This window comes from Aspergillus wentii (assembly GCF_001890725.1).
Source record: "Aspergillus wentii DTO 134E9 unplaced genomic scaffold ASPWEscaffold_5, whole genome shotgun sequence".
Lineage (NCBI taxonomy): Eukaryota > Fungi > Ascomycota > Eurotiomycetes > Eurotiales > Aspergillaceae > Aspergillus > Aspergillus wentii.
The window spans coordinates 335,605-359,566 of record NW_024467836.1 but is presented as its reverse complement, the minus strand read 5'-3'; the positions used below and the strand labels follow the sequence as shown (position 1 = coordinate 359,566).

Sequence of the window (23,962 nt, the reverse complement as noted above, 5' to 3'; positions counted from 1 at the left end):
TCCTGAAAGATTTGCAACTACAACGTACTTTCCCGCCATTATCCGACATGAAACCCTGATGCCGTCACCGCAGCGGCAACATGCGGCCCAAAGCTTATACAGCGCATCGTGACGAAGTCGCTAATTGAGACTTAATCCACTTAGCGTAAGGGCCTTGGAAAGCTTGGAAGGAACTGGTTGTGCATATTTTCGATGTTGTATCAAGTCCATGTCGGTTATGTAGATCTGGTATAGAGCAACTCATTGACTTTTCTGCCGCTTGAACGCTCCACTTTATATATTCAGGACAGACGAATGCAGTAACCATCATGTTAAAATTGTAGAGGACCTTCCCATATGCCCGAATCCTCTTTCAGGGACAAGTCAGGTATTCCCATATGACCCTCGGTTGTATGTACCTCTTCTCAGGGAAATTAGTATTGACTTGCTGAGCACCTCTGCCTTTAACCAGGGCGTATTTTGGTTGGAAATCCAGGTACATTAACCATGACAGTCTGTCATTTGTGAGCAATGCTCCAAGGAGTGTAAGACTTGTACAGTTTTCAGCAGATGACTATATATTGCTTTTTAATGTCAGTAGAATATCAAGACTCAGCCTTGTAACCAATCAAGGTCTTTCGATATCTCATATTGTCGAGGTCGGAGGGGCTAGTAGAAGATGGACGCCTTCAGCCTTGCCCCCAAATCATAGGCGCAGCGCACCAGTGTAGCAACGCCATATTGCCAACCCAAATTTGTATTTCTTTCGACGAAGCTGACGTGTTTCTAATTCATTGCCCAGTACCATCATCTCTCAATTGCCAACGTAAGAGAACGATATGTCGATTGGGTGCCTGTTGCCCTCTGCGCACGATACGATACAGTTTACGGGCTATTATGGTCGAATTGAGGCTGTAGGAGAATGAATATGAGTCAATGTACCTATATACCTAGTCTGAGGTCAGCATTGATTGTTCTTATCAGTTTCGCTGTAAGGGCTAGAACTCACTGAGGGTGATGGTGATGACAGTCGTGTTGCTGGTGTCGTTGGTGTTGCTGGCGTTGCACAATTATTCTATCCTGATAAAAGTTTCTAAACCAAGAGTAAAGCCCTGGTAACAATCATTAACGAGCCACAGAAACAATTAAATCGCTGAATTGCTTCTGTTGAGTTGATGTTCTGTCGTCCCTGATGGTCTGCGGGGCAAAAGCCCCCTCGCCCACGCGGCCCGTGCAAATAATAATTCTCCAAACTCGGCCTGTTGCTCATCTCCGAACTGTCCACAAAAATCATTTGTGGCCTCTTTTCCATCATCTACACACCATCATCAAGCTAGTACACCATGGCAATCCAGTGAGGCTCTGCGGACAGATGTTGGCTTGCAGAAATTTACTGACGCTACCCCTCCAGTTACCTAATTCTGCTGTCGAGACAGGGCAAAGTGGTTCGTCTCGTGGCCCACCCGACTTAATGGAGCTCCATCAAAACTGACCGGGCAAATTCTTCCACAGCGCCTCGCCAAATGGTTCACAACTCTCTCTCCTAAGGAGAAGGCCAAGATCATCAAGGATGTGACCCAACTTGTTCTTTCGCGCCGGACGCGGATGTGCAATTTCCTCGAATACAAAGGTATGGTTATGACCCCTCCCCCTATAGATTTATACTCATCTAATCTCCCCAATCTTAGACAGCAAGGTCGTTTACCGACGTTATGCGTCCCTCTTCTTCATCGCCGGATGTGCCTCCACCGATAACGAACTGATTACCCTCGAAGTCGTGCACCGATACGTTGAACAAATGGACAAGTACTACGGCAACGTTTGCGAGCTGGACATCATTTTCAACTTCCAAAAGGCTTATTTCATTTTGGACGAGTTGTTGTTGGCTGGAGAAATGCAGGAGAGTAGCAAGAAGAATGTTCTCAGGTGTATAAGCCAACAGGACAGCTTGGAAGATATGGAGGTGAGTCAGTTCCTACAATCCTGTGTTCATTCCCACACGGCGAGGAGTGGGCAGGTCCTGGAGCACTTTCAACCATTCATCGAATGTCGCCGAAAGCTCCTTGGACCTGCCTGTCTTCTGCTTCCCCTATTCTATGCTCTTGTTGTCTCGTTCGATTGCTTGGCATCATCCATCTTGAAACATCCCCCGACGTCTCATCTAATTCACCTACTACGTCATTCCCTCTTCTGAAACCACATCCCTTCTCCTATTCACTCTTTATCTCATGTCTGATATATATGAACACTTGTTATCATCGAGACGGGGGCTAATGTTGGTCTCCCTCAGGTTGAGGACGATGTGGTTACGAAGATCATGTAACAGCCTTTTCAGCGAGCGAGCTAGCGTGTTATTGTTCTGTTCTTTTTTTGCTTTTGGATGGTCGCTTCTGGGCTTTCGAGGCAGATATACTGGCGTTGGACCGTACATAGGCGTTCTCTTCTACCGTCGCGAGTTCCAGTGACTAATTAATATTATGTTGACTGCTTTTCAGGATTCAGATGATGTGGTCGCCAATCTGTCCAAAGTCGGGCTCTAGTGAATCTCTGGCTGGGAATATAGAGGGTGTCTTTGCCGTCCCAACATTCTTTCGTCACCACTTGGTTCCTCCCAACTCCTTATCCGGACCCGTGAAGTAGGTGCGTGATATCACTGGCCCGAACTCCGCCACGTGATCCGCTCTCCCCTCAGCCGCAACGCGCAACGCCATCCCAATTGCCGGATGGCTGTTCATCTCCCATCCCCCCTCCTTCATCTATTTCATCTTCATATTCTTGATTGCCTGTTTGCTGTGGTCGTCTATTTTGGGAAAATCTCCTGCTAGACCCCTCATTGCATCCTAATCCTTGTCCAGTGTAGACGACGTGTCTGCAGCCAACTCATTCGCTCTTATCGCCGATCGGCAACGTTTGCAGTTGACAACGTGCTGTTTCGCGGACAATATTTATCGATCATCTGTCTTCACTCTCCCGGAATTTGAATCCCTGATATTGATTGTCGCAACAAGTGGCGCATCTACTTCTGACACTTTCCCGATCAACCTATCTGTCTTATCTCCTGACCGCCTCTTGCCAGGATGAAGGTTCGCGACTCTCATCTCTTCACGTTGCAGCCCTGGGCGGCTTTCGTATTGTATATATACTGACACATTTCTGTTCGATAGTATTTACCTTTACCAGACTTCGAGGATGTTACAAGTTCTCTCAACTTCGACACTGCCGATTGTCACATTGTCGGGGGCTGCGATCTGTACACAACCAAGGCTGCTCGAGCCGATCGGAAATTATACAAGAACATCGAACAGTCGCTTGAATCCCAGTATGAATCGGTTCTTCGGCTATCGGCATCTCTTTCTCCTCCCAACGCTTCCGACGCCGCTGCATCGCTGAATCTGTCCCGATCCAGTCCTTTTGGTCCCCTGAGTGAGCAGTCTAGTAGACGGACATTCGCTTACTTGATCGCAACACTCAACGCGAGCCATCCCGATTACGACTTTTCTCATGTCCTGCGTCCAACAGATTTCCATCGCGAGCGAAATGTGAAGAGAGTGATGAACACAATCGACTCCACTCTGTTTAATCTCCGCCCGCGGGAAACGATCGATGTCACGCCTCCATCGCCGGTTACCATTTCTGGATCATACAACTCGAGCGCATCTTCCACATGGGGCCCAAGGATGTGGAGCATTGTGGATAGCCAAATGTCACTGAAGGAGTGCTCTGCTTATTCGTACTCTCCCGAAGAGGATCCGTCGGACGCCGATGACGGAGCGATTTGGAGCATGCACTACTTCTTTTTCAACCGACTTCGGAAGCGCGTTTGTTACCTCTATCTTCGTGCTATCCCGATTTTGAGCCATACGCCTACCGAAATTATGGCCACTACCCCGACCGGCAAGAGAACCTACGAGGACGAATACCTGACTCCTGATCTGAGCTCGAGCAAACGGGCTCGGTACTGGTTTGGCGAGCGTCCTGGTGTTGGAGAACAGGACAGTGACACTGAAGAAGAGCCTTCACCATCCTTGCGCCCTGTCGATGAATACGACACCTACCTACTCAGTGACGAAGAGTTCCGCTCGCGTTCTGGTAGCAAAGGAACTGTTCGGGCTATGAGTGAAGAGATTGCAGACTCTATGGAGTTTTAAGTTTAACCTGGTGTTATTCTACTTCTGATTCTATGATGACTTCTTTTGATGTCTTTTTATATCACCCCCAGTTACGTCTTCTAATCGTTGTCTTTTTGGGCGTTGGTTTGTTTTCATGCATTCAACCTGCATTTTTTCGAGACTGGGGGCGTTGGGACCTATTACGATGCCCATAGTTTTAATTTGTTCATATTGTTCTTGCTTGACATGCTTTATGACGACGGTGCATTGCACATACGAGACTAGAGCCGCGGCGCTCTAGAGAATGATGCCGGAAGGGCGGAGGCGTTGTTGCTTTGATTATTACCATTCGTTGTGACTTATAATATTAACAATTGATTGTTTTGTTATTGTGAGATATAAGTGTAGTTTCAAATTAGTCCTTATATAATCATGCTCTGGTGATGTAGAAGTGAAGCAACATAATGCCATTTTGTTTCATGCTATTATTCATGACAGAAATACTTTCCATGACAGTTATACAAATTCTCCCAGTTTCTCAATCCGACGATTCATCCGATATTACCATCAACTTCAAAAGCTCCTCAATATCCGTTTCTCCTTCCATCGCGGCCAGATCTTGTGCCATATGCCCATTGTTGTCTTTTACATCGGCTGGCGCTCCATGGCTAAGTAGGAACTCCACATCATTCTTCAACCCAGCTTTGGCTGCCATGTGAAGTGCAGTCTGTCCATACATGTCCTTTAGGGAAAGGTCGGCACCCTTATTGACCAGCAGTCTCGTTACATGGCTTTTGACTGGTATTGACCGATGCAAAGGAGTCCGCCCGTAATCGTCTTGCATGTCAAGGTCTGCATCCTCTTGGATCAGAAAGTCGACCATCTTCCGATGACCTCTTTCGGCAGCCTTGTGCAGTGGGGTTTCTCCGGAGAAGTTGGTTACATCAATGTCCGTCCTCTCACTTTCCAGGAGCAGATCGACTATTTTCCTGGAGCCATTGGATGCTGCGAAGTGTAGGGCAGTGTCGCCGGCTTCGTCTTGCACTTCGGTATCTGCGCCATTGGACAGTAGTATCTCTACTATACTGTCATGCCCGTTGCGCACTGCTTGGTGGAGAGGTGTCATGCCGTCATTGGATAACTCGTCTACCGACGCACCCTTTTGCAGGAGGAAAGTAGTCAGGTCCATCTCGCCGTCCCTAGCTGCGATATGTAAGCTTGTCTGGCCAGAGCTGTCCTTCACATTGACATCGGCCCCTCTACGAAGCAGAACCTGTAGCATTTTCATCCCCCGTTTGCTCCTATCATACATAACCAGGGACAGAAACAGGGGCAGGCCCAGGTCCCCAGAGAGCGTGTTGATATCCGCCCCCTTCTTAGCCAAGTACTTGACCACGTCAACATGTCCCTTTCGACCAGCTAGGTATAGCGGAGTCCCACACGCCACCTTTTTCTCGCTGTCATTATCGGCCGGGGGATGTGCTTCCATGTTGGCTCCTTTTCGAACCAGCAATTGCACTACTGGGAAATGCCCATTCTGGGCAGCCAACCAGAGAGGTGTGCGTCCACCATCGTCAGTGTCGTTCACACTGACTTTTCCGGATTCGATGAGCATCTTGACGGGTTCCTCGTGACCATTCTCCGCAGCCCAGAGCAACGGTGTTCGGCCAGTTGCATCTTTGATATTAGGGTCGGCCCCTCTCATCATGAGCAGCAGTGCCACTGTTGGGCTCCCCTTTTGGATAGCCCAATATAATGGCGTGCGGCCTTCCAAATCTGGAAGGTTGGGATCAACCTCACTGTTTGCCAGGAGTCGGGTCACAGCTCCTTCATGCCCATTTTTGGCCGCCCAACAGAGGGGCGACTGACCAAGCTTGGTATCTTGCGAGTTGACGTCAACGCCCCCATTTGAGAGCAAGAGCTCGATTATTGTCTCATGGCCTTCTTCTGCAGCCCATGAAAGTGCACTGCGGCCATCTTCGTCTCTGCAGTCCAAAACCACGCCGGGGGTGCCGAGCAGGAGTCGCACAATCGAATCGTACCCTTTGCTAGCGGCAAGGAAGAGCGCGATCTCGAGCTTGCTTTTGGGCTGATTTTCGCTCGCCATCCCCACAAAAAGACGATCGTCTAGAAATAGCCCTGGTGCAGGTAGTGGGAATTAACAGCTTCTGTTTCAGGGATGGTAGGAGTTAATAGATGGAAGTTTATCTCATTTCTTCTGGAAGGAAAGTGAAGTTCGTGAACCAAATCTGCAGTTCTTCTTTCCGACGACAAATTCTGCGAACATGCAGGTTGCAGAGGGGTAGCGTTTTGTGATATGTGATACCTCTTTTAGGTACAGACTGAGTCCCATCCGCCACGTGTGTCACCTTGACTGGTCCTCCACAATGCGTACATGAGGCAATTATTCTTGACTTGTTGGGCCTTGCTTGGTTGGGTCACCGTGATTTTTGTATGATCTTCATGGTCTGTCTGGCAATCGCCGTCTATTTCTCAGTGGCAAGATTCGGAGATTCACCATGAGAAAGAAAAATAGTAGTAAAGCATCGTGTAAGAGCAGAAAAAAACCATCCCATCCTCCATTCACTCATCAAGTACGAGTCACGATCAAGTATCTCCAGGTTGGACGACGTAAACAAAGGCCTGACTCAGGCCAGCACTGGAGATGGACACGTGGTCCGTGCACCGCCGTCAGTTCGGGGAAAGCTGTCCTGTGCTCCGTATACCTTCACTTGTAAAGCACCATCTCACCCCCCTCATCCCATCTGAAACACGCAATCATGGCCGACGACGAGGAGCGCGTCAAGGCTGAGAAGCTTGCCGCCGCCAAAAAGAGAGTATGTATTCTTTTGTTTCTCCCGCGCAGTCCACCATGCGGAGATGATTGCTGACCAGCCCCTCTTCGAAATAATAGGTAGCGCAACTCCAGAAACAAAAGAAAAAGGCCAACAAAAAGAGTACCGCGGGTACCGACACACTAAAGGAGTCTGAATCACCAAAAGATGCAGGGACCCCTAGCGAAGCCGCCACCCCCGCGGAAGAGACTCCGGTAGCAGAGAAACAAGATGAACCCGAGTCAGCAGGAAGGGAGAAGTCGGAAGAGCCCGAGTCTCAACATGAGCCCGAGCAGCAAGCAGAATCACCGTCCGAGCCCATGCCCGAAGCTCCAACCTCTCCAGGATCCGACGTTGACGCTCAGCCGGCCAAATTAGACGCTACCCCGCGCGCCGGCCATGGTCGACAACCGTCCCTCTCGATCCAGTCCAAGATGCGGTCATCTTCGTTCCGCAAAAGTTCCGTTTCCCAGGGGAGCGTTTCCCCGTCACCTGCTGCAGCACTCAAGTCGCCCTCGCTACCTCCCTTGACGGCCGATGGCGATTCCGTCCAGGAAGTGTACCGTAAACAATCGACGCGGATTGAAGAGCTGGAAAAGGATAATAAACGACTGGAGAAGGAGCTGGAGGAAGGAACTGGAAGGTGGAAGAAGACGGAGGATCAACTAGAGGACCTCCGGGAGGCCAGTGTTGACATTGCCGAATTGAAGGATAAGCTGGAAAAGGCAGAGCAAAAGGCAGCGGATATAGATGCATTGGTGAGCTCAGACCACCTCTTACGGAGCGAGATCATCTACTAACAGTTCGATACAGAAAGACGAAATTGCTTCCCTTCAACGACAGAATTCACACCTGCAAACACGGTCACATCGCAACACAGGCCCATCAGAATCGCCACCCGCAGATCTTGTACAGCAATTGGAATCTAAGGCTGCCACCATTGAGTCTATGGAACTGGAGATCTCCGACCTACGCGCCCAGCTCTCCTCCCAGTCCACATCGAGCAGTGCTCATGAGTCACAGATAGCAGCTCTTGAGGAGAAGCTTTCCAACAGTGAAGCAGCTCTTGAGAAGTCTCAACAGGAACTGTCAGATAGCAAGAATGCACTGACACGAGCCTCTGAGAAAGCAGTCAAGGAAGGCGTGGATAAGACCTCTACAGAGACTTTGATCAATAACCTGAAGCGGGAGGTTGAAGAGCTGAAGGAAGGAAAGACCGAGTCTGAGAAGAAAACTGATACACTAGAGAAGAAGCTCCAGGCACTAGGAAATCTACACAAAGAATCCGAGTCACGCCACCAGGCCCGACTCCGGGAAAGCGAAAAGACAGAGAAAGAAGCTGCAGTCCTCCGCAAGAGACTAGCAAACCTGGAAAATGAGAACCTTCGACTCAAGGAAGAGCGAGACCGGGTTAGCAAGCGCGACGCGACCGGCGCGGACGATGAAGGCCTAGATGAACTCGAGGACGAAGAGCGATCTCGACTTGAGCGTCGGATTCGCGAACTTGAGGGTGAGAACTTTGATCTCCGCCGTGGGGTGTGGCAGGAGAAGCGACACGAGCTTTCCGGTGATAACAATGGTGTCAACTCCCCAGATGCCGCCAACCCGGCTGCTAACGCATTTGACGACGTTGATCTGGTCGGTGGTACTGGTGACCACTCTCGACGACGCAGTCTGGCCCAGCAACAACACTCGTCCTTTTCGACTGTACTATCCAGCGGATTTGCCGCGTTCACTGGTGGCAATGCTGGTCGTGGCCGTGCATCGTCGAACCAACAACATCCACCTGCTACCCGGGGTAGTCTGGAGCTACTCTCGGAAGAGAACCTCGATGACGAGTTCGACGAGGCAGAATTTGCCCGCGCACAGGCGGAAGAAGAAGCTCGGAAGCGCGTCGAATGGGTCCGAGAAATCAAGCGGAAGCTCAAGGATTGGAATGGCTGGCGATTGGATTTGGTTGACAGCCGAGCTGGCGCTGAAGGAGCTGGTGTGGGTATGGGCGAAATCTTCGAGGTTTGAGCGCCCAAACCAGCCAATTCCCTTCTTTTCTTTTGTCTTCTTCGTCAGCCCATTATGGAGGGAAACTGGGTTGCAGGCATGGCGGACGGAGTATGAAAGGCGTGTGCGGATATCCTGGAGAGTTTTATAGTCGTATTTGTAGGATTAGATATCTATATGATGAACTTTACTGTTACTATTTTCTTGGAGTAGGCATGATTCAATACCGAATAGTATATAGGTGGATATAAAGACAATATCTAAAATAACAAAAAACATCAAAATTTATATTCATTCATCTGCATAATGTCTGCCATTGAGAACACCCTCCGACTTTCCACCTCGTCTCCTCCGATTCACAAGCTCAACACCCCAGTTCCCAATCTGATAAAGCCAACCACCAGTCACCAAAACACCAGACACGGTATTAACGAGACGAATGAGCAACGACAAGAAACTGCCCCGCTCTGCGCTGATGAGCAGCAGAATCGGCTCGATATTATACTTGAAGAAGATACCGGGGATCAAGTACGGGCTCTCGGGGAGGGCGTCCGATTGGCTGGTGGCGGCGTACTGGTTCGTGAAGATGAGGTTCTTCTTGTTGGGGTTGTTGTGCAGCGAGGGGGGTGAGCTGGAGTAGGTGTCCAGAGCGTGGCTACCGCGGGAGTAGATGGTCGGCACGACCGAGAGGAAGTATTGGTATTTGTAGTAGTGGTCTTCGGTGGTAGCGATTGTTTTGTCGAGAGGGTTGAGGATGGTGGGATAGTGAGGGCCGAAAGAGAGCTCGGTGATCATGTGGGTGAAGTTGAAGGCTGTTTTTGTATAATGTTAGTTGGTTGATCTATCCAGATGAAACGAAGGGGAGTTTGAATAAGCATACCACCATGATCGAGATGAGGCGCAAACTCATGATATCCATGTCCTCTCGCCGTGATATGGAAGTCTCCCTGGACCTTGTTGCCCTCCAGACTACCATAAATTCTACAGGAATCCTTGGTATCGCTCCACCTCAGCCTAGGCCCACGAGGGAACTTCTTCTTCGGGTTCCGGCGAACTTCACCAAGCACGTGGTGAACATGCGCGTCCTGCTCCTGCTCCGACAAACGACCGGTATCCTCCTGGTTCAGCGTCTGGTATTCATGGGTGCCATAGTTGCGCTTATCCATCCACAGCTTCCAGCTCGTGTCTTCCTTGGTCAGCAGGTCGCCGGCTAGAATGCGGTCGCCCGAGGCATCCTGGATATTCACGCGCAGCGCTTCACAGGGCATTTGGACGACCATGTCGAGGTTGAGTTGGAGTTCATGGGAGACGCCCTTTTCGACGCTGAAGTGGTGGCTTTCCGAGCCTTTAAGCCAGGTGCGAAATTCCGAAAAGGAGAAGAAGGTGCAGATAGTCAGGATGAGGACGGTCCATTGTCCTCCGCTACGAGATGGCGAGGTATAGGAAGCCTTTGTTTTCGCTGGAATCCGGTGTGCGATAGTCAGTCATCTGTTTCCAAAACACCCCAATCCAATCGCAACAAGGGATCGTCCATAATAGCCAGAGAGAGCAAGTTAAACATACGGAAAGCATCGAAAGTCTTCAAACCGCCCTGCAGTCCGGACTTTTCCCCAAAGGCATCCTCATCGAGGTCGTGCGATGTGAACCCATTCATCACGAATCAGTCCCACAGAGTGAGTGTTGGGGAACAGATTAAGGCATGAATAAATTGCAGAAATACCTCAAAGAAAAGGAAAGTCAATTAACAGGCAGATGGAACGAGTGTCAATGGAGCAAAAGGCTCTGCAGCGAAGGGGAGGAGGGATGGCCGTCGGAAACAATAAGAGGCCAGGTATTCCAGAACGGACTCCGCACCTCGGATCTTATCGCGTTTATCACCAGCAATGGATATTATTAGACACAGATGGCTTCAATTTTTTTCAAATAGAGCATTGTTGTTGACTATCATGAATATTTCAGATATTTTGATTGTCCAGGACAACTCTCAATTACTACTCAATGGCTATATTTGCAAAGTAAAACAGACGCGTCAGCTAATTCAACATCATCCTCAATAATGAGATGCATCTCTATGATCCATGACATTCCATCTATCGCAGAGCAATAGTGCCAGATATCACAGCAGCTTTATTCTTGAAGCAAAAAATTCGTATAAGATGATCTGATTCATAACGTAAACCCCGTCTTCTCCAACACCCTCAATCGCAAAGCAACATGTTCAGAAAAAAGATAAAAATAGGGGATATGAATGTACAAAAGTTTTATAAATGGCCTGCCTCGATGCACTGAGTCTCAGGACATCAAAGGATGAAGGGGAAAGAAAACAAGAAAATAACATAAGATGAAAAGAAGGGCGCAGGTACATGCAAGATGGTTTCAACAAAGCTCTCAAGGTCGTAAAAAGTATCACAGACACATAGCCTGCAGAAAAAAAGAAAATAGTCATAAGGACAAAGCATGCAGATGTTCAAGCAAGGGTATAAGATGAACACTTCCGCCTCGTCCACCTCTTCAGTTTAAACCAGTTCAATTCAATCATGATGGGGAAGCAAAAAACCGCAGACATTTCCGACCTGTGTATGCAATTTAATGACAGTCAAAACAAAATTATTATTACAATAAATAAAGAAGGGAGAAGAGAAAGGGAGACGATGGTTCATGTAGCCCAACTTATTTGGTCCTCTGCAAAAATGGTCAGCTGTCTTATGCTCCATTCTTTTGCAGAGTCACGGTATCACCCACCAAGCTCGTCGCTGCCGCGGCAGTTGCGAGGTCAGGCTTTCCACTGATGCTCCTCGTCGCAACCCGGGGCAATCCCGATCCAGGCACGGAAGGGTTGGTAACTCCTCGCTTGCCGGGCGTCGATGGCTGGACACCGCTCACAGCGCGTTTTCCCATGGAAGCCTTGACGGGGGAGTTGCCAGAGACATCTCGGCTGCGAACGAAATTACCGTTCTTGAGACTTGTGCCAGGTGGCTCTGGCAGGGGTCGTGATGGGGTGGAAAGTGTATTCACTCGCTTGTTTGGTGAGCTTGTGGCAGCCGTGTACGTTCTTGACCGAACGGGCATTTTGACTCCAGTGATGAATTCGTGTCTCAGTGCCTCGTTGGGGCTTATACGACGCGTTGGGTCCCACCGAAGGCAACGTGCAAGGAAATCAAGGAAAGCCTCATCATCACATCTCAGAACCTGCTTGAGATCTTTGGAGCTTGGCCGGCGGCGTCGGCCCTTGGAGGAGACAGTTAACCTGGGCTTTCCCAGAGAATCGAAGAATAGCTTCTTCCGAGTGCTCTTTTCGATCAAATGCTTCTCTGGAGGACCAAACACTTCCATGATGCAAGCAAGCTGCTCTTGTTCGTTCTCACCAGGGAAGATCGGGTAGCCAGTGTAAAGCTCGGCCAAGATACATCCCACACTCCACATGTCAATAGGCATACCGTACGACATTCCCAGGATGACCTCTGGAGATCTGTAGAAACGACTTTGGATGTACGTATACACCTTCTCATTCTCGAAACAACTGGAGCCAAAATCGATAACCCTGATCTCGGAGCTCATTGGATGGACAAGAAGAATATTTTCCGGTTTCAAGTCGCAGTGGATCACCTTCTTTGTTTGCAGCAAGATCAATGTACTGAGCATCTGCTTGGTAAACCGACGAATGAGCTTCAGGGAAAAGCCTTTGAAATCATGTGCTTTGATGAACTCATAAAGATTCATCCCAAGCAATTCAGTCGAAATGCAGAGATGGCCTCTGAAATAAAAGCTTTGCGTGAAGTTCACCACGCTGTGACATCGATGAGGATCCCATTCCTTCAGCTTTTGGAGAAGATTCACTTCAATCAAAGCCTGTTGATGGAACCGCTTTTTGTTCCGGATAATTTTGACTGCCACAAGACCGCCTGTTTTGTGATCGACACATCTGACGACCTGACCAAAACTTCCCTTACCAAGTACGTCAACAACTTCATATCGATACGCTAGATGATCTCCAACGACAATATTGTAGTCACCACGATCATCATCGTAACCAAAGTTTGCCGCCTGCGCATGGAGATCACCGACATGTTTCTTCGCATTTTGAGTGCCGCAGAAATAGATGTCCTTGAAGTCAATGATCTCTCCACGCTCGAATATGTTGAGATTGGCCATCCGTAACGCTTGTGCCGGACTGACACGGTCCTTTGGTCCGGCCTTACGACGTAGTTCATCCAAGCTCCTAGCGGCGCTCTCAAAATCTTTCCGTTTGCTACCAAGTCTCCTCATCTCTTCGTCGCCAACAATAGCGTCTGGGTCGGAATTGGAGTCAAGCGAACGCGGGTTTGCCGCCGCGCTTGACTTAGCGGAGCTGATGATTTTGTGGACGGGGGAGAGAATTGATGACGAAGTAGGACGATTTTGTGAGATTTCACTTTTTTCGGAGTCGTTTGATGGGCTCGGTTCTAAAGCAAGACTTTGCTCGCTACTGAAGCTAGGCTTTCTCATCGCCGCGGTGTTAGCGCTAGATATAGACGACTGCCGCCTAGACTTAAGGAGCCCGGGCTTAAGACTAGAACTCGAAGAGTTTATCGTTGTGAAGGAGTTCCACGTTGCTGAGGCTGGGATCTTGGGTGGTGGCATTTTATCATATTTCGGAGGGTCAGTGTTTGCGTCCTGTAATTGCTGGGGTTTGGAATTGCTGCGCTTTCTAGTCAATGCAAGCTTACTCCGGAGAGATGAACCGGAGACACTGTTGTTGTCAGGGTCCGACGGAGTTGACATCTGGCTAATCGTTTCAGCAGTGGAGAAAGCAGACGACTGAGTCTGAGGACGAGGGCCGGTTAACTTGTACGATTGCGATGCTCTGTTGGAGTGATCGGCACTAGTTTTCTGGCCAAGGTAATTGAACTCGCTGTTGCTCTTCGGCAGTGTGTAAGAAACGTAGGGAGACATCGTTCTAGTACCGCTTGGTGTGTTGTCAAATGATGCGAGAGCGCTAGAGCTACTGGCCGCTCTGAGACCAGCAGTCGAGGTTGAACTCAGTGCGAAATGCGACGTGCTGCTTCTCGCCTGGGGCAATGGCACTGGTTCGTCATCATCATGGGTAAAGAAAAAGTTTGCTTTGGATGCAGTCATCGGGGTACTAGGTGTCTTGGAAACAATGTTCTTCGAGGGGGTAGTGGTCTTGTTGTCGTCCTTTTGATCCTTCAGTGCCTCAATCTTGTTCGTCATCGGCGTGCCGAGGGGCAGCAGGTTCAAGGGCGGCAGCTTCAACGGCTGCAAATTTTTCTTCACAGGACCGGCCGTTGTCTTTGACTTCGCTTCAGGAGTCTTCGTTGCTCGTCGACTGGAGACATCCGGGGTAACGTTACCAGTTGCACTAGAGGCTGTATATGCATCCGAGTCTGATTCACGCTTAGACTTGAAGAGACCACCATCCACCGGCAATGTTGGCTTGGTCGAGACCGGATAAGTAGGTTGATCGAGTTCGCCCTTGGGAGACTCGTAGGCTTTAGGGATTGCAGGCACTGGTGGAACCTCCTCCTCATCGGCTGCTGTAGGTTGTTCCGTCCGAGGCTTGGGGGTGGGAAGCCGTGATGAGGACTGATTCTGGGACAACCTTGTTTGGAGTGAGCCACCGGAGTTTCTTGCAGAGTTATAACTTGTCCCAGATGACAACGAGAGACCAGAGCTGTAGGATTTCCGGTTGGGATCAGGCGTGGTTCGGTTTGATGAAGGAGTGACGCTTTTTCGCGGTATATAGGAAGGTGATGGAGCGCATGATCGCGGACGGGTGGGAACAGGGTCGGTTTGAGTAGGAGGAGTATAGGGCATAGGAGGTTGGGGTACTGTAGACATTCGCTTCATCCGCCGCGCATCTGTAGGACTTATGGTGCGAGCTCCCAAGCCCGTTGCATGCGGCGGCATGACCGATATTCTTCTAGAGGACGAGGATGGAGTTGTCATCTCCACCGATGGGTTCTTAACAGGCGTCCGAACTGCATTTGTAGAGGAGGACCGGGAGTGATCGGTCACCCCAGCCGTGGTCAGGTAATTATCACGAGGTTCACGGGATGGGGGTTGAAGCGATTTGGCTTTGAGATTTCGGAGATTGGAAGGCATCTTGTTCTCGTCTGCATTATTCGTGTCCACGTTTTGCACTCGTGGACGGAGAAGATTGTTAGCTTGCTCATTTCGGGTCGTATCAGCACTAGCTTTTCTGGCTGAGAGACTCGGTCGCCGAGCAGTAACAGTTGACGGTAAAGAACCCGGCCCTATAGATTTCCGTGGTGCCCGTGAAACATTCCCATTAGGGTTCTGGGTAAGACTTTGACGGCGAGCTCGAGCAGCCGTAAAACCACCCGCAGGGCGAGAACCTGCTGAATCTGTTGTATTTTGACCTGCCAATCGAGGAACTTCACTCTTTCGCCGCACAGAGTCACGCTTGGCGCGCCCAGGTGCATTATTCTCGTCATTTCTATTTGCCCATGGATTCGTAGGCTGGAACCCGGATGCTTCGTTTTCTGGCCCGGGCCCTCCTTGACCGGGCATGGGGAAATGGCTCAAATTTGGCTCGCCCATGATGCTATTGTGAAAGTCATCGAAATTGATCGGCGCGAGAAAATCTACATTCTCTGGTGGAGTTTGATTTTGCTCGACTTTCGAGAGGTTGCCCATACTTGTAGATCGAAGGCTGACACGGGAGTTGTTACTGTGGGTTGAGTCGTTCGTGGAGTCGATTGACGAATTCCCGGAATGAAGAAAAGAGCCAGGTTGGTTACTATAAACAAAAGAGCACAAATTAGGATCAAAGAGAAAAGCCAGCAGGGTAGAGCGCAGGACGCGAGGAATATGAGAGTAAAAGAAAATCCAGGTGGCTAGCCAGTATACCTTCTTCGTGAGGGTTCCTGCGGTCGCGGACCCTGGGGCACTTTCTGGTCTCGAATTGATAACCGTCTCTTGCTCACGGAGTGAAGCCGCGACGCAGCCGCGCTTCTAGGGGAATGGGAGTAGGCTTCTGTATGTAGATTGATCGCCGAGGCAGGTTTTTGCAATCGTCTGCGGGCGGGGGCCTCCGCTGTGAAGATAGAAATTCATTAGTCTTCGTCCACTGCAGCATCCCGCTGAAAGACATCTCCACATAGAGAGAGCTTACCTCCTGACCCCGAGTCGTCGTTTCGAGAAAGATTGGAAGCCCTTGACTGGACTTTACGCGACTGACCTTTCCCAGGAGTCTGCTGGGAAGATGCATTGGCCGACATCCTCAAACTCTTATTTCTTGACGTGATGGCGGCACGTTCAAGAAGAGGATATCGCTAAAACCAATGGAAACAAAGAAAAGAAATCGAAAAAAGATAGGAACCCTAGAATGAGATCCGATCGCAATGGCATTCAGGAGAAAACGGCTTGTCAATATCCAAACAAAAGAAAGAGCCTTGACCAACAACCGTCGCGCGACCCGTCAACGGTCGTTACCGGTCCATTGCGGGGATTCGAGCACAGCAGTGTCTGCTCTAGGATGGAAAGGAAGATCTGGAAAGGGTATCCGGATCTTCAAACAACAGATCGTTGCTGATATCGTTACGAACCCCCTCAGGGGAATTTTAGCAAGGCCGGGATCCAGACGGTGGTTTGGAGAAGGAGAAACTCTGTCCGGTGTTGCTGCTGCAGCAGTTCTACTGGTCTTGGCGTTGGGCAAAGTTACCATATAAAAAAAAATAGGTAGCAGTATCCACCGCCCAAGAAGAACAAAGCAAACGGGAGGAATAGGGGGGCTTATCTGGGAAACAAGCATGGGATGTTTGGTCACGATATTCTGCCAATAATTAGATGAAATTCTTATTCAAATATCAGGAAGGAAAAAAAAAAGGTATTATTCCTCAAATGCCTAGTACCTAAACAGTACTACTGTAAGCACCTACAGATCGCCCATTTCCCCCTGATCTGCTGTGAAGCAACAGCTGCAAACAACACAAACAATACCAAACTTACGTTCATCCGTTCGGGGGCGGTATGTAATTTATGTATGTATGGTCACGCCCTTACAGCACTCGGCTTTCCCCTCATGCATGTGCTTGCAACAGGAACAGCCGACCAGTTTAACTTCAGTTCGCCATCCGCTCTCCAGGCATGTCTTTTTCTTCAACTTCCTGCTACTGGTCTTCCTAGGGAGCATCATGGATGAATCAACGCCCGACGCCTTTGTCAACCGAAATGAACCGATACCCGTCCTATCAAACGCCAGTCTGGAGAAGGACTTGAAGAACTTGGACTCCAAGCGCAAGAGGTCAGCATCCGTGACTCGGCACTCGTTACAGGACCGGCTCTTTGCCAAGTATGTTGTTTAAACTCTTCACTTTGGTATAAATAGACTGACTGAGGCGGTCAAGGCTGCTGCAACAGGTTATCCCCGCAGATGATGCTGATGATGAATCGGTATCAGCGGGCGACAAGCCCATCTCCGCACAGGAGCGACCTGCATTCAGTCTTCCTCTAATGACCAACAACTTTCGTCGTTTCAATGCAAGGTAAGCTTTGAAATGGCTATCTTCGTTATTTTTGTGAATATAGCTAAGACTTATGTAGAATTGGAATCGTGTTTTCATTTCAGAATCAAATTGAGCGTCTACTCAGCTGGAAGAAACCATCTCATACCGTTTCCTTCCTTTTTGTCTATTCATTCATATGTCTAGATCCACATCTTCTTGCTATCCTTCCTATCGCCATATTCCTACTCTTCGTGATGGTACCTGCTTTTCTGGCTCGCCATCCTCCACCTCCCTCAACATCAACATCTAGCACCACTCCATATTATTCCTATGAAGGCCCAGCACTGGCACCTGCAAAGACCATTGAGCCCGCATCTGAGACGTCCAAAGATTTCTTTAGGAATCTCCGTGATCTACAGAACTGCATGGCCGATTTCTCCGACTTACACGACGCGACTATATCAATGTTTGCTCCACTGACAGACTTTTCAAATGAGAAACTTTCATCAGCAACTTTCCTCGTATCGACTATCATTTCCGTATTGCTATTCCCCGCCTCTCACCTTTTCCCATGGAGACTTATACTCCTCGTGGGTGGCAATGCGGCCATCTTATCGAACCATCCTAGATTCCACGAAATCTTCCAGAGTCTTGTGAGTGATGTCGCTGATGAAATGGCCAATCGATCATTGGCATGTCCTCCTAGTGTTAAGGACACACAAGGCCTTTTATCTACCCCATCTGCGACTATGTCTACTTTGGGATCACTGGCCGAGATTTCCTTGGATTCATTCCCAGAAGAGCGTGAGGTGGAAATTTTTGAGCTCCAATATCGATCGCTTGTACCATACGCAGAATCGCAATGGGACCATTTTCTTTTCAGTCCCATGCCATATGATCCACTTTCACCTTACCGAATCGCGGGGGATCGGCCTAGAGGATGTCGGTTCTTCGAAGATGTTCGAGCACCTTCTGGCTGGGCCTGGAAAAGCAAGAAATGGGAGCTTGATTTAGATTGTCGCGAATGGGTTGTCGAACGCATGATTACCGGTGTCGGGTTCGAGATCCCTGGTAGCGCCACTGAAAGCAGCGGGGCCAACGATGAGGTCGGGGGTTGGGTGTGGGATCACTCCACTAACACGACATCTCAGGATGAAGACGAGGAGGTAACCGCATCAGGCTATGGAGATCTTGTCTCCGAGTCGAAGAACTCAGCCAAGCCAAGCACCAAAGATAAACTGAAAGAGAAGGGAAAGGCTGCCATGCGGGACTGGGAAGAACGCAGTGTAGGACTGCATGGGATGGGAGAATGGAGAAGGAGAAGATGGGTGCGAATCGTACACCGAGTCAGTGTACCAGCGTCTGAGCGAAAAGCCTAGACGCCTATCTTTTAAGTCATGTACATAGCCCAGGATATTGTCAATCGACATTCCACCTCATAGATTGCACTATTTGCAACTACCCGTGTCCAGTTCTCATGATAAGTGGTCAGTAAAATGCACCATTTTAATACTCAACAACATTGGTACAATTTTGTGTGAAACGGATAGTAAATGCTCCTGGCTCTGAAACACTGGATATATATTTCTGCTTTTGCCCACGACATAAGGCCACCTCCCAAGCGTAAGATAGGATATATATATATATATATATTTTTTTTTAAAAAAGCCCAATGCAATAAGATTAAATTTCTTAAATGACATACTGGGTATTATCAGCGTCAACGTCAACAGGTGAGGTCTTTGTTACGTACTTCTGCCTTGCTCTTCAGGCATTAACTTTCAGCCGCCTTCACCCTTGAACGACCACGAGCTCGAAACAACACCAACACCCCAAATGTATCATGGCTTCTCATAGCCCACCACTTCTCTTGTCAAGTAAAGACATTCAGATTCCTTTGGGTCATCAAGATGGCACTTCGCAGTCTTGTTATCCAATATGGGTACGCACACACGTTTGAATGAGGCCACTTGGTATCACTGACTCTCGCTAGGACTCGGCCAATGCTCAGCTATTGCCCTGTGCCATGCCATATATTGCCATCATTCCAGCTGCAGTGATACTAGTAGTTGGGATTGTCTACGTGCTTGGCCCACTGTTTCATAGATGGCGCCCAGAATGGACCAAGCAGTTTATTTCAGAGGAACCATCAGCGTACCCTGAGTTGCCGCCAGAGAAAACAAAACAGCGACTAGGCTGGATCATTACCCTTTTTGCCTTATCGATTATTGGAATCGCAGCTGAAGCTGTTCAATTGATCTCTCCAGGACTGAACCCGACTTCGATTATCCTTCTCTCTTCTTGGGTAAGTGGTTTCTCATTAATTCTTATCAAGAAAAGCTCACTAATGGCTTGCTAGGCTGCTACTGCTCTCGTGATTGTTGCCAAGCGTCCGAGGACATGTCCAAATTTGATGCTTGTTTACTTTATTACAGTGTTTGTAGTAGAGCTTTTCCTTATTATCAATGATGACATTCGTCCGAAGTTCAAAGCTGTTGGTCACTATGTTGCGATAAGCGCTTCTGTGGCTGCCTTGTTAACCATTCTTCTTATGCCAATGCGCAAACCATGCCTCCCTTGCGAGAAAATCGGTGCTGTCGGCCAGGTGCCATCTAGCGATTTTCGCAGCCCAGAGGACAATTTGCGACTCTGGCAGTTTCTTAGCGTGTCCTGGATGGCACCATTGATATCTTTAGGAAGAATGAGACAACTTGATGAAGAGGATGTGTGGTTCCTAGGTTTTGAGTTTCAGCATCACCGGCTACACGAGAAATTTCGGAAGCTTCGGGGATCTGTAATCAGGCGATTGCTTCAAGCCAATGGCATCGATGTTACGATTGTTATCCTTATTTCAACAGTGCAAATGCTTTGCGGTATGACACTGGAAAAATCCTAAATGGGGACTGTACTAATTGATTCTTCAGACTTTTCAACGCCAGTCTTGTTGCAGCAACTCCTGCAGGCGATGAGCGATCCCAGACGCCCGAAACGTGTTCCCTTGACATATGCCTTTTTGGCACTCTTACTTCGGTTTGTTGCGGCGCAATGTCAAGTTTTGAACCTCTGGTATGGTAGACGCTCCTATGAGAGGAGTAGGGGCGAGATGATCATGATGGTCTACGAGAAAGCCTTGTCACGGAAGAACATATTTGGTGTTCAAGTGAATGGTGGGAAAGAGGAATCTCGAGATGAAGCAGTGGAAGCCATGAACGATAATGCCAATCCAGAAATGGAGACAAATAAGTCCAAGCGGAAAAGGCTTTTCGGTTTCATCCCCCGAAAAAGAATGGCGAATAAAGGAAATAAAGAAAAGCCAAGAGAGGCTGCGTCAATGGGAAAAATATTCAACTTGTTGCGAGGGGATGTTTACGAAGTGGCTCAGCGATTTTGGGAAGTAGACTCCCTGGTCGATAAGCCCATTGGGCTTATAATCGCGGTAGTCCTCGTCTGGAAGCTATTCGGGCCGTCATGCTTTCTGGGTGTTATAGCGGTTCTGATTGCTCAGATCGTGAATGCATTGATCACCCGTATCCTCCTTGGATGGGAAAGAATAAGGAGAACTGCGACAGATGCAAGACTCCAAATCTCTTCACAGTTTGTGGAAGCACTCCGTCATCTTCGCTGGTACGGATGGCAAAACCATTGGCTCCGTCAAGTAATGGAGGCTAGGCAATCCGAACTGAACCTTCGAATCATCACCAGCTCGTGGACCATTTTAATTCGATTTATCAACGCTTTCGCTAGTGGAGTGTTTCCCGTATTGGCCCTATATGCCTATACACTCTTGGCCGGCCATCCACTGCGTGTCGACATAATATTTCCTGCATTGCAACTGTTTACCATGCTGGAAACTCGGCTACGAGACATTCCTAGCCTGATAACCGTGCTCATCAACGCATCTGTTGCCGTTGAAAGAATTGAAGACTTTATGTCAGAGCCAGATAAAGAAGCCAAGGCACCCCAATCCCACCAAGATCCTTCTCCATTTGAAATGGAATCATGCTCGTTTGCTTGGCCGGGAATAGTGGTACCGGTCATTTCCGATATTAGCCTAACAATTCCACAAGGTCTGACAGTCGTCTGTGGAAAGGTCGGCGCTGGAAAAACCGCTCTACTGCAAGCTCTTCTTGGTGAACTTGATACTACCAGTGGTCTTTGCCATATTCCCAATGAAATGATTGGATATTGTGCTCAGACACCGTGGCTCCAAAGCATGAGCATCCGCGATAATATTCTATTCTCATCGCCTTACGATGAACAACGATACAAGCGAGTCTTAGATGCTTGCGCCTTGCTTCCTGACCTTTCTAATTTCAAACACGGTGACCTATCTTTTGTGGGCGAGAATGGTATTGGTCTCTCAGGAGGCCAAAAGGCACGAGTAGCTCTTGCCCGAGCAATGTACAGCGCGGCGAGAATATTATTACTTGATGACCCTATATCCGCCCTTGATCAGAACACGGCAGAGATTGTAGTCCGAAAGTGCTTTTCTGGCCCTCTGATGCAGGACCGTACAGTCGTTCTCGTTACCCACCGTACTGCGATGGTTCGCAGCTTTGCAACCCAGATGGTTGATATCCACGATGGACAGGCAACTTTATATGACAGAGACGCACTTTCTTCCAACGCTTCAGCTCACGAAATTGAACATGAGCCACACCCAGAGATCGATGAATCGGAATTTCAAAACACAACAAATTTGGACGAAAGTTCTGCGGTTCCAGATAAATTTATTGAAGAAGAACATCGAGCTGAGTGGGGAGTACAAACGCGTGTTTACTGGAATTATATAAAATCTGGGAAATATAGGTGGTGGGCAGTGCTCATTTTGATCCTAACCGTGCATCGTCTTACATCGATTGGGCAATCTTGGTTTCTCAAGGAATGGGGAGAGGCATACAATCAAGTCATCTTGAAATTTCAGTACGCTGGTTCGAGCGGGAATACTTTGATAAGCGAATGGACAAAGCAGCCAGCTCTATCAGAAGCGTCCAATTTTGATACATCTTCGATACCTAACAACCCTATTGATTTGTTGCCCTCGCCGCAGGATGATGTTCGACCCTGGATATTAGCATTCTTTGTGATTGCTAGTTTTCAGTCAGTCACCCTTCTAATCGCACAGATATTGATGGTTGTTATAGTTTACTGCGCAGGGAAAACGCTCTTCCGGCAGGTGATGGAGCGAGTGAGCCATGCTACTTTCCGATTCTTCGATGTGACTCCAATTGGTCGGCTGATGAATCGCCTTACATCAGATATTGGGGTTGTTGATGGTAATATCAGCGAACAATTCCAGATGATTGCCTTTCAAGCAATCACCTGGATCTCTTCTATTCTAGTCATTGCTTCTGTGACGCCTAGCTTCCTGGCTTTCTCGCTCGTATTTACTGCGGCATTTGTTATCGTATTCCTACACTTCCTCCCTACATCGCAAAGCTTGCGGCGACTGGAGATGGTATCATTGAGCCCCCTCTTATCAAACTTCGGTGAACTGCTGCATGGATTGACAACTGTTCGTGCCTTCCGCGCAGAATCTCGATTCCAAAGCAGGGTGATCGAAGTTGTGGATAAATTCCAGGGAATGGACCATTTCTATTGGTCCCTCCAGAGCTGGCTGATGTATCGCTTTGAAACACTGTCAGGCTTGTCTATATTTTGTCTGACTGCCTTGGCCCTGTATACAAATGTTTCTCCTGGACTGGCTGCATTTGCGTTGATCGCGGCCAACAACTTTGTTACATCTACGCATGCATTGTGCAAGCAATATGGCCAGCTGCAAATGGACTTTGTCTCCGTGGAGAGAATAGACGAGCTGCTCCATATTGAGCAGGAAACAGCAGGGACGATAGAACCTCCAGCATCGTGGCCTAGGTTTGGCCAAGACATCACGTTTGAGGATGTGACGATTCGATATGCTCCCCAGTTGGAACCCTCGCTTACTGACGTCTCTCTTCGGATACCTGGGGGATCGACAACTGCCATCATAGGCCGAACTGGAAGTGGGAAGTCCACATTGGCGGTATCACTTCTGAGTGTCATCCGACCAGAATCAGGCCGTATCATTGTGGATGGCATTGATATTGCGAAAGTCAGCACCCAAGCACTTCGAACCCGGGTTACCTTCGTTGCCCAGGATCCTGTTCTTTTCCCTGGAAGTATCCGTTTGAATCTCGACCCAACTGAGGAATATTCCGAAGAAGAGTGTTCCGACGTACTGGATCGTATCTGCAGTCGACATGGCTGGAATCTAGAAACGCACATCGAAGCTGGCGGCCGTAACCTCAGCCAAGGACAACGGCAACTCATTGGCCTTACGCGAGCAGTTCTCCGTCGGAGTCCAATTGTTATCCTGGACGAAGCGACTGCCTCGATTGACCATGAGACGTCACTTGAGATACAGCAAATCATCAGGGAGGAAATGAGGGAATCTACAGTGATCACCATTGCCCACCGGCTAGAGGCCATCAAGGATGCGGAATATTACATTGTGTTGGACCACGGTCGTGTGTCTCAGCAGGGATACGTGAACGAATCATCATGAGAATATGTAGCCACTGAACGAAATGACATG

General features: G+C 48.8%; 8 protein-coding genes across 8 annotated transcripts; 5 read left to right on the top strand and 3 right to left on the bottom strand.

Moving 5' to 3' along the window:
* Positions 1-984: 984 nt before the first annotated feature.
* On the top strand, positions 985-2,302 carry ASPWEDRAFT_741835 (AP-1 complex subunit sigma; the record flags this gene model as incomplete). The annotated part of the gene is made up of 5 exons (XM_040839449.1): positions 985-1,333; positions 1,391-1,424; positions 1,492-1,609; positions 1,668-1,942; positions 2,270-2,302. The coding sequence occupies exons 1-5, from the start codon at positions 1,323-1,325 to the stop codon at positions 2,300-2,302; spliced, it is 471 nt and encodes a 156-aa protein (XP_040687452.1). The 5' UTR covers positions 985-1,322.
* Positions 2,303-2,650: 348 nt separating this feature from the next.
* ASPWEDRAFT_543615 (RNA polymerase III-inhibiting protein MAF1) lies at positions 2,651-4,377 on the top strand. Its single transcript, XM_040838045.1, has 2 exons — positions 2,651-3,062; positions 3,144-4,377. Exons 1-2 carry the CDS (start codon positions 3,057-3,059, stop codon positions 4,125-4,127), a joined length of 990 nt encoding a protein of 329 aa, XP_040687451.1. The 5' UTR covers positions 2,651-3,056; the 3' UTR covers positions 4,128-4,377.
* A 2,491-nt stretch (positions 4,378-6,868) lies between these two features.
* On the top strand, positions 6,869-8,941 carry ASPWEDRAFT_52178 (uncharacterized protein; the record flags this gene model as incomplete). The annotated part of the gene is made up of 3 exons (XM_040837716.1): positions 6,869-6,925; positions 7,003-7,680; positions 7,736-8,941. 3 exons carry the CDS (start codon positions 6,869-6,871, stop codon positions 8,939-8,941), a joined length of 1,941 nt encoding a protein of 646 aa, XP_040687450.1.
* A 270-nt stretch (positions 8,942-9,211) lies between these two features.
* Positions 9,212-10,574, bottom strand: ASPWEDRAFT_28969 (uncharacterized protein; the record flags this gene model as incomplete). The annotated part of the gene is made up of 3 exons (XM_040833207.1): positions 9,212-9,732; positions 9,801-10,379; positions 10,484-10,574. 3 exons carry the CDS (start codon positions 10,572-10,574, stop codon positions 9,212-9,214), a joined length of 1,191 nt encoding a protein of 396 aa, XP_040687449.1.
* A 330-nt stretch (positions 10,575-10,904) lies between these two features.
* ASPWEDRAFT_60368 (putative protein kinase) lies at positions 10,905-13,210 on the bottom strand (the record flags this gene model as incomplete). The annotated part of the gene is made up of 2 exons (XM_040838516.1): positions 11,984-13,210; positions 10,905-10,922 (listed from the first exon to the last, which is right to left on the bottom strand). The coding sequence occupies exons 1-2, from the start codon at positions 13,184-13,186 to the stop codon at positions 10,905-10,907; spliced, it is 1,221 nt and encodes a 406-aa protein (XP_040687448.1). The 5' UTR covers positions 13,187-13,210.
* A 3,051-nt stretch (positions 13,211-16,261) lies between these two features.
* ASPWEDRAFT_543586 (uncharacterized protein) lies at positions 16,262-16,762 on the bottom strand. Its single transcript, XM_040838044.1, has one exon. The coding sequence runs from the start codon at positions 16,692-16,694 to the stop codon at positions 16,362-16,364; it is 333 nt and encodes a 110-aa protein (XP_040687447.1). The 5' UTR covers positions 16,695-16,762; the 3' UTR covers positions 16,262-16,361.
* Positions 16,763-16,962: 200 nt separating this feature from the next.
* Positions 16,963-18,935, top strand: ASPWEDRAFT_41639 (PEX28-32 family peroxisomal membrane protein). Its single transcript, XM_040835613.1, has 3 exons — positions 16,963-17,234; positions 17,290-17,427; positions 17,486-18,935. The coding sequence occupies exons 1-3, from the start codon at positions 17,077-17,079 to the stop codon at positions 18,765-18,767; spliced, it is 1,578 nt and encodes a 525-aa protein (XP_040687446.1). The 5' UTR covers positions 16,963-17,076; the 3' UTR covers positions 18,768-18,935.
* A 479-nt stretch (positions 18,936-19,414) lies between these two features.
* Positions 19,415-23,932, top strand: ASPWEDRAFT_113859 (putative ABC bile acid transporter; the record flags this gene model as incomplete). Its single annotated transcript, XM_040828439.1, has 3 exons — positions 19,415-19,693; positions 19,748-20,261; positions 20,313-23,932. 3 exons carry the CDS (start codon positions 19,415-19,417, stop codon positions 23,930-23,932), a joined length of 4,413 nt encoding a protein of 1,470 aa, XP_040687445.1.
* Between the last annotated feature and the right edge of the window lie 30 nt (positions 23,933-23,962).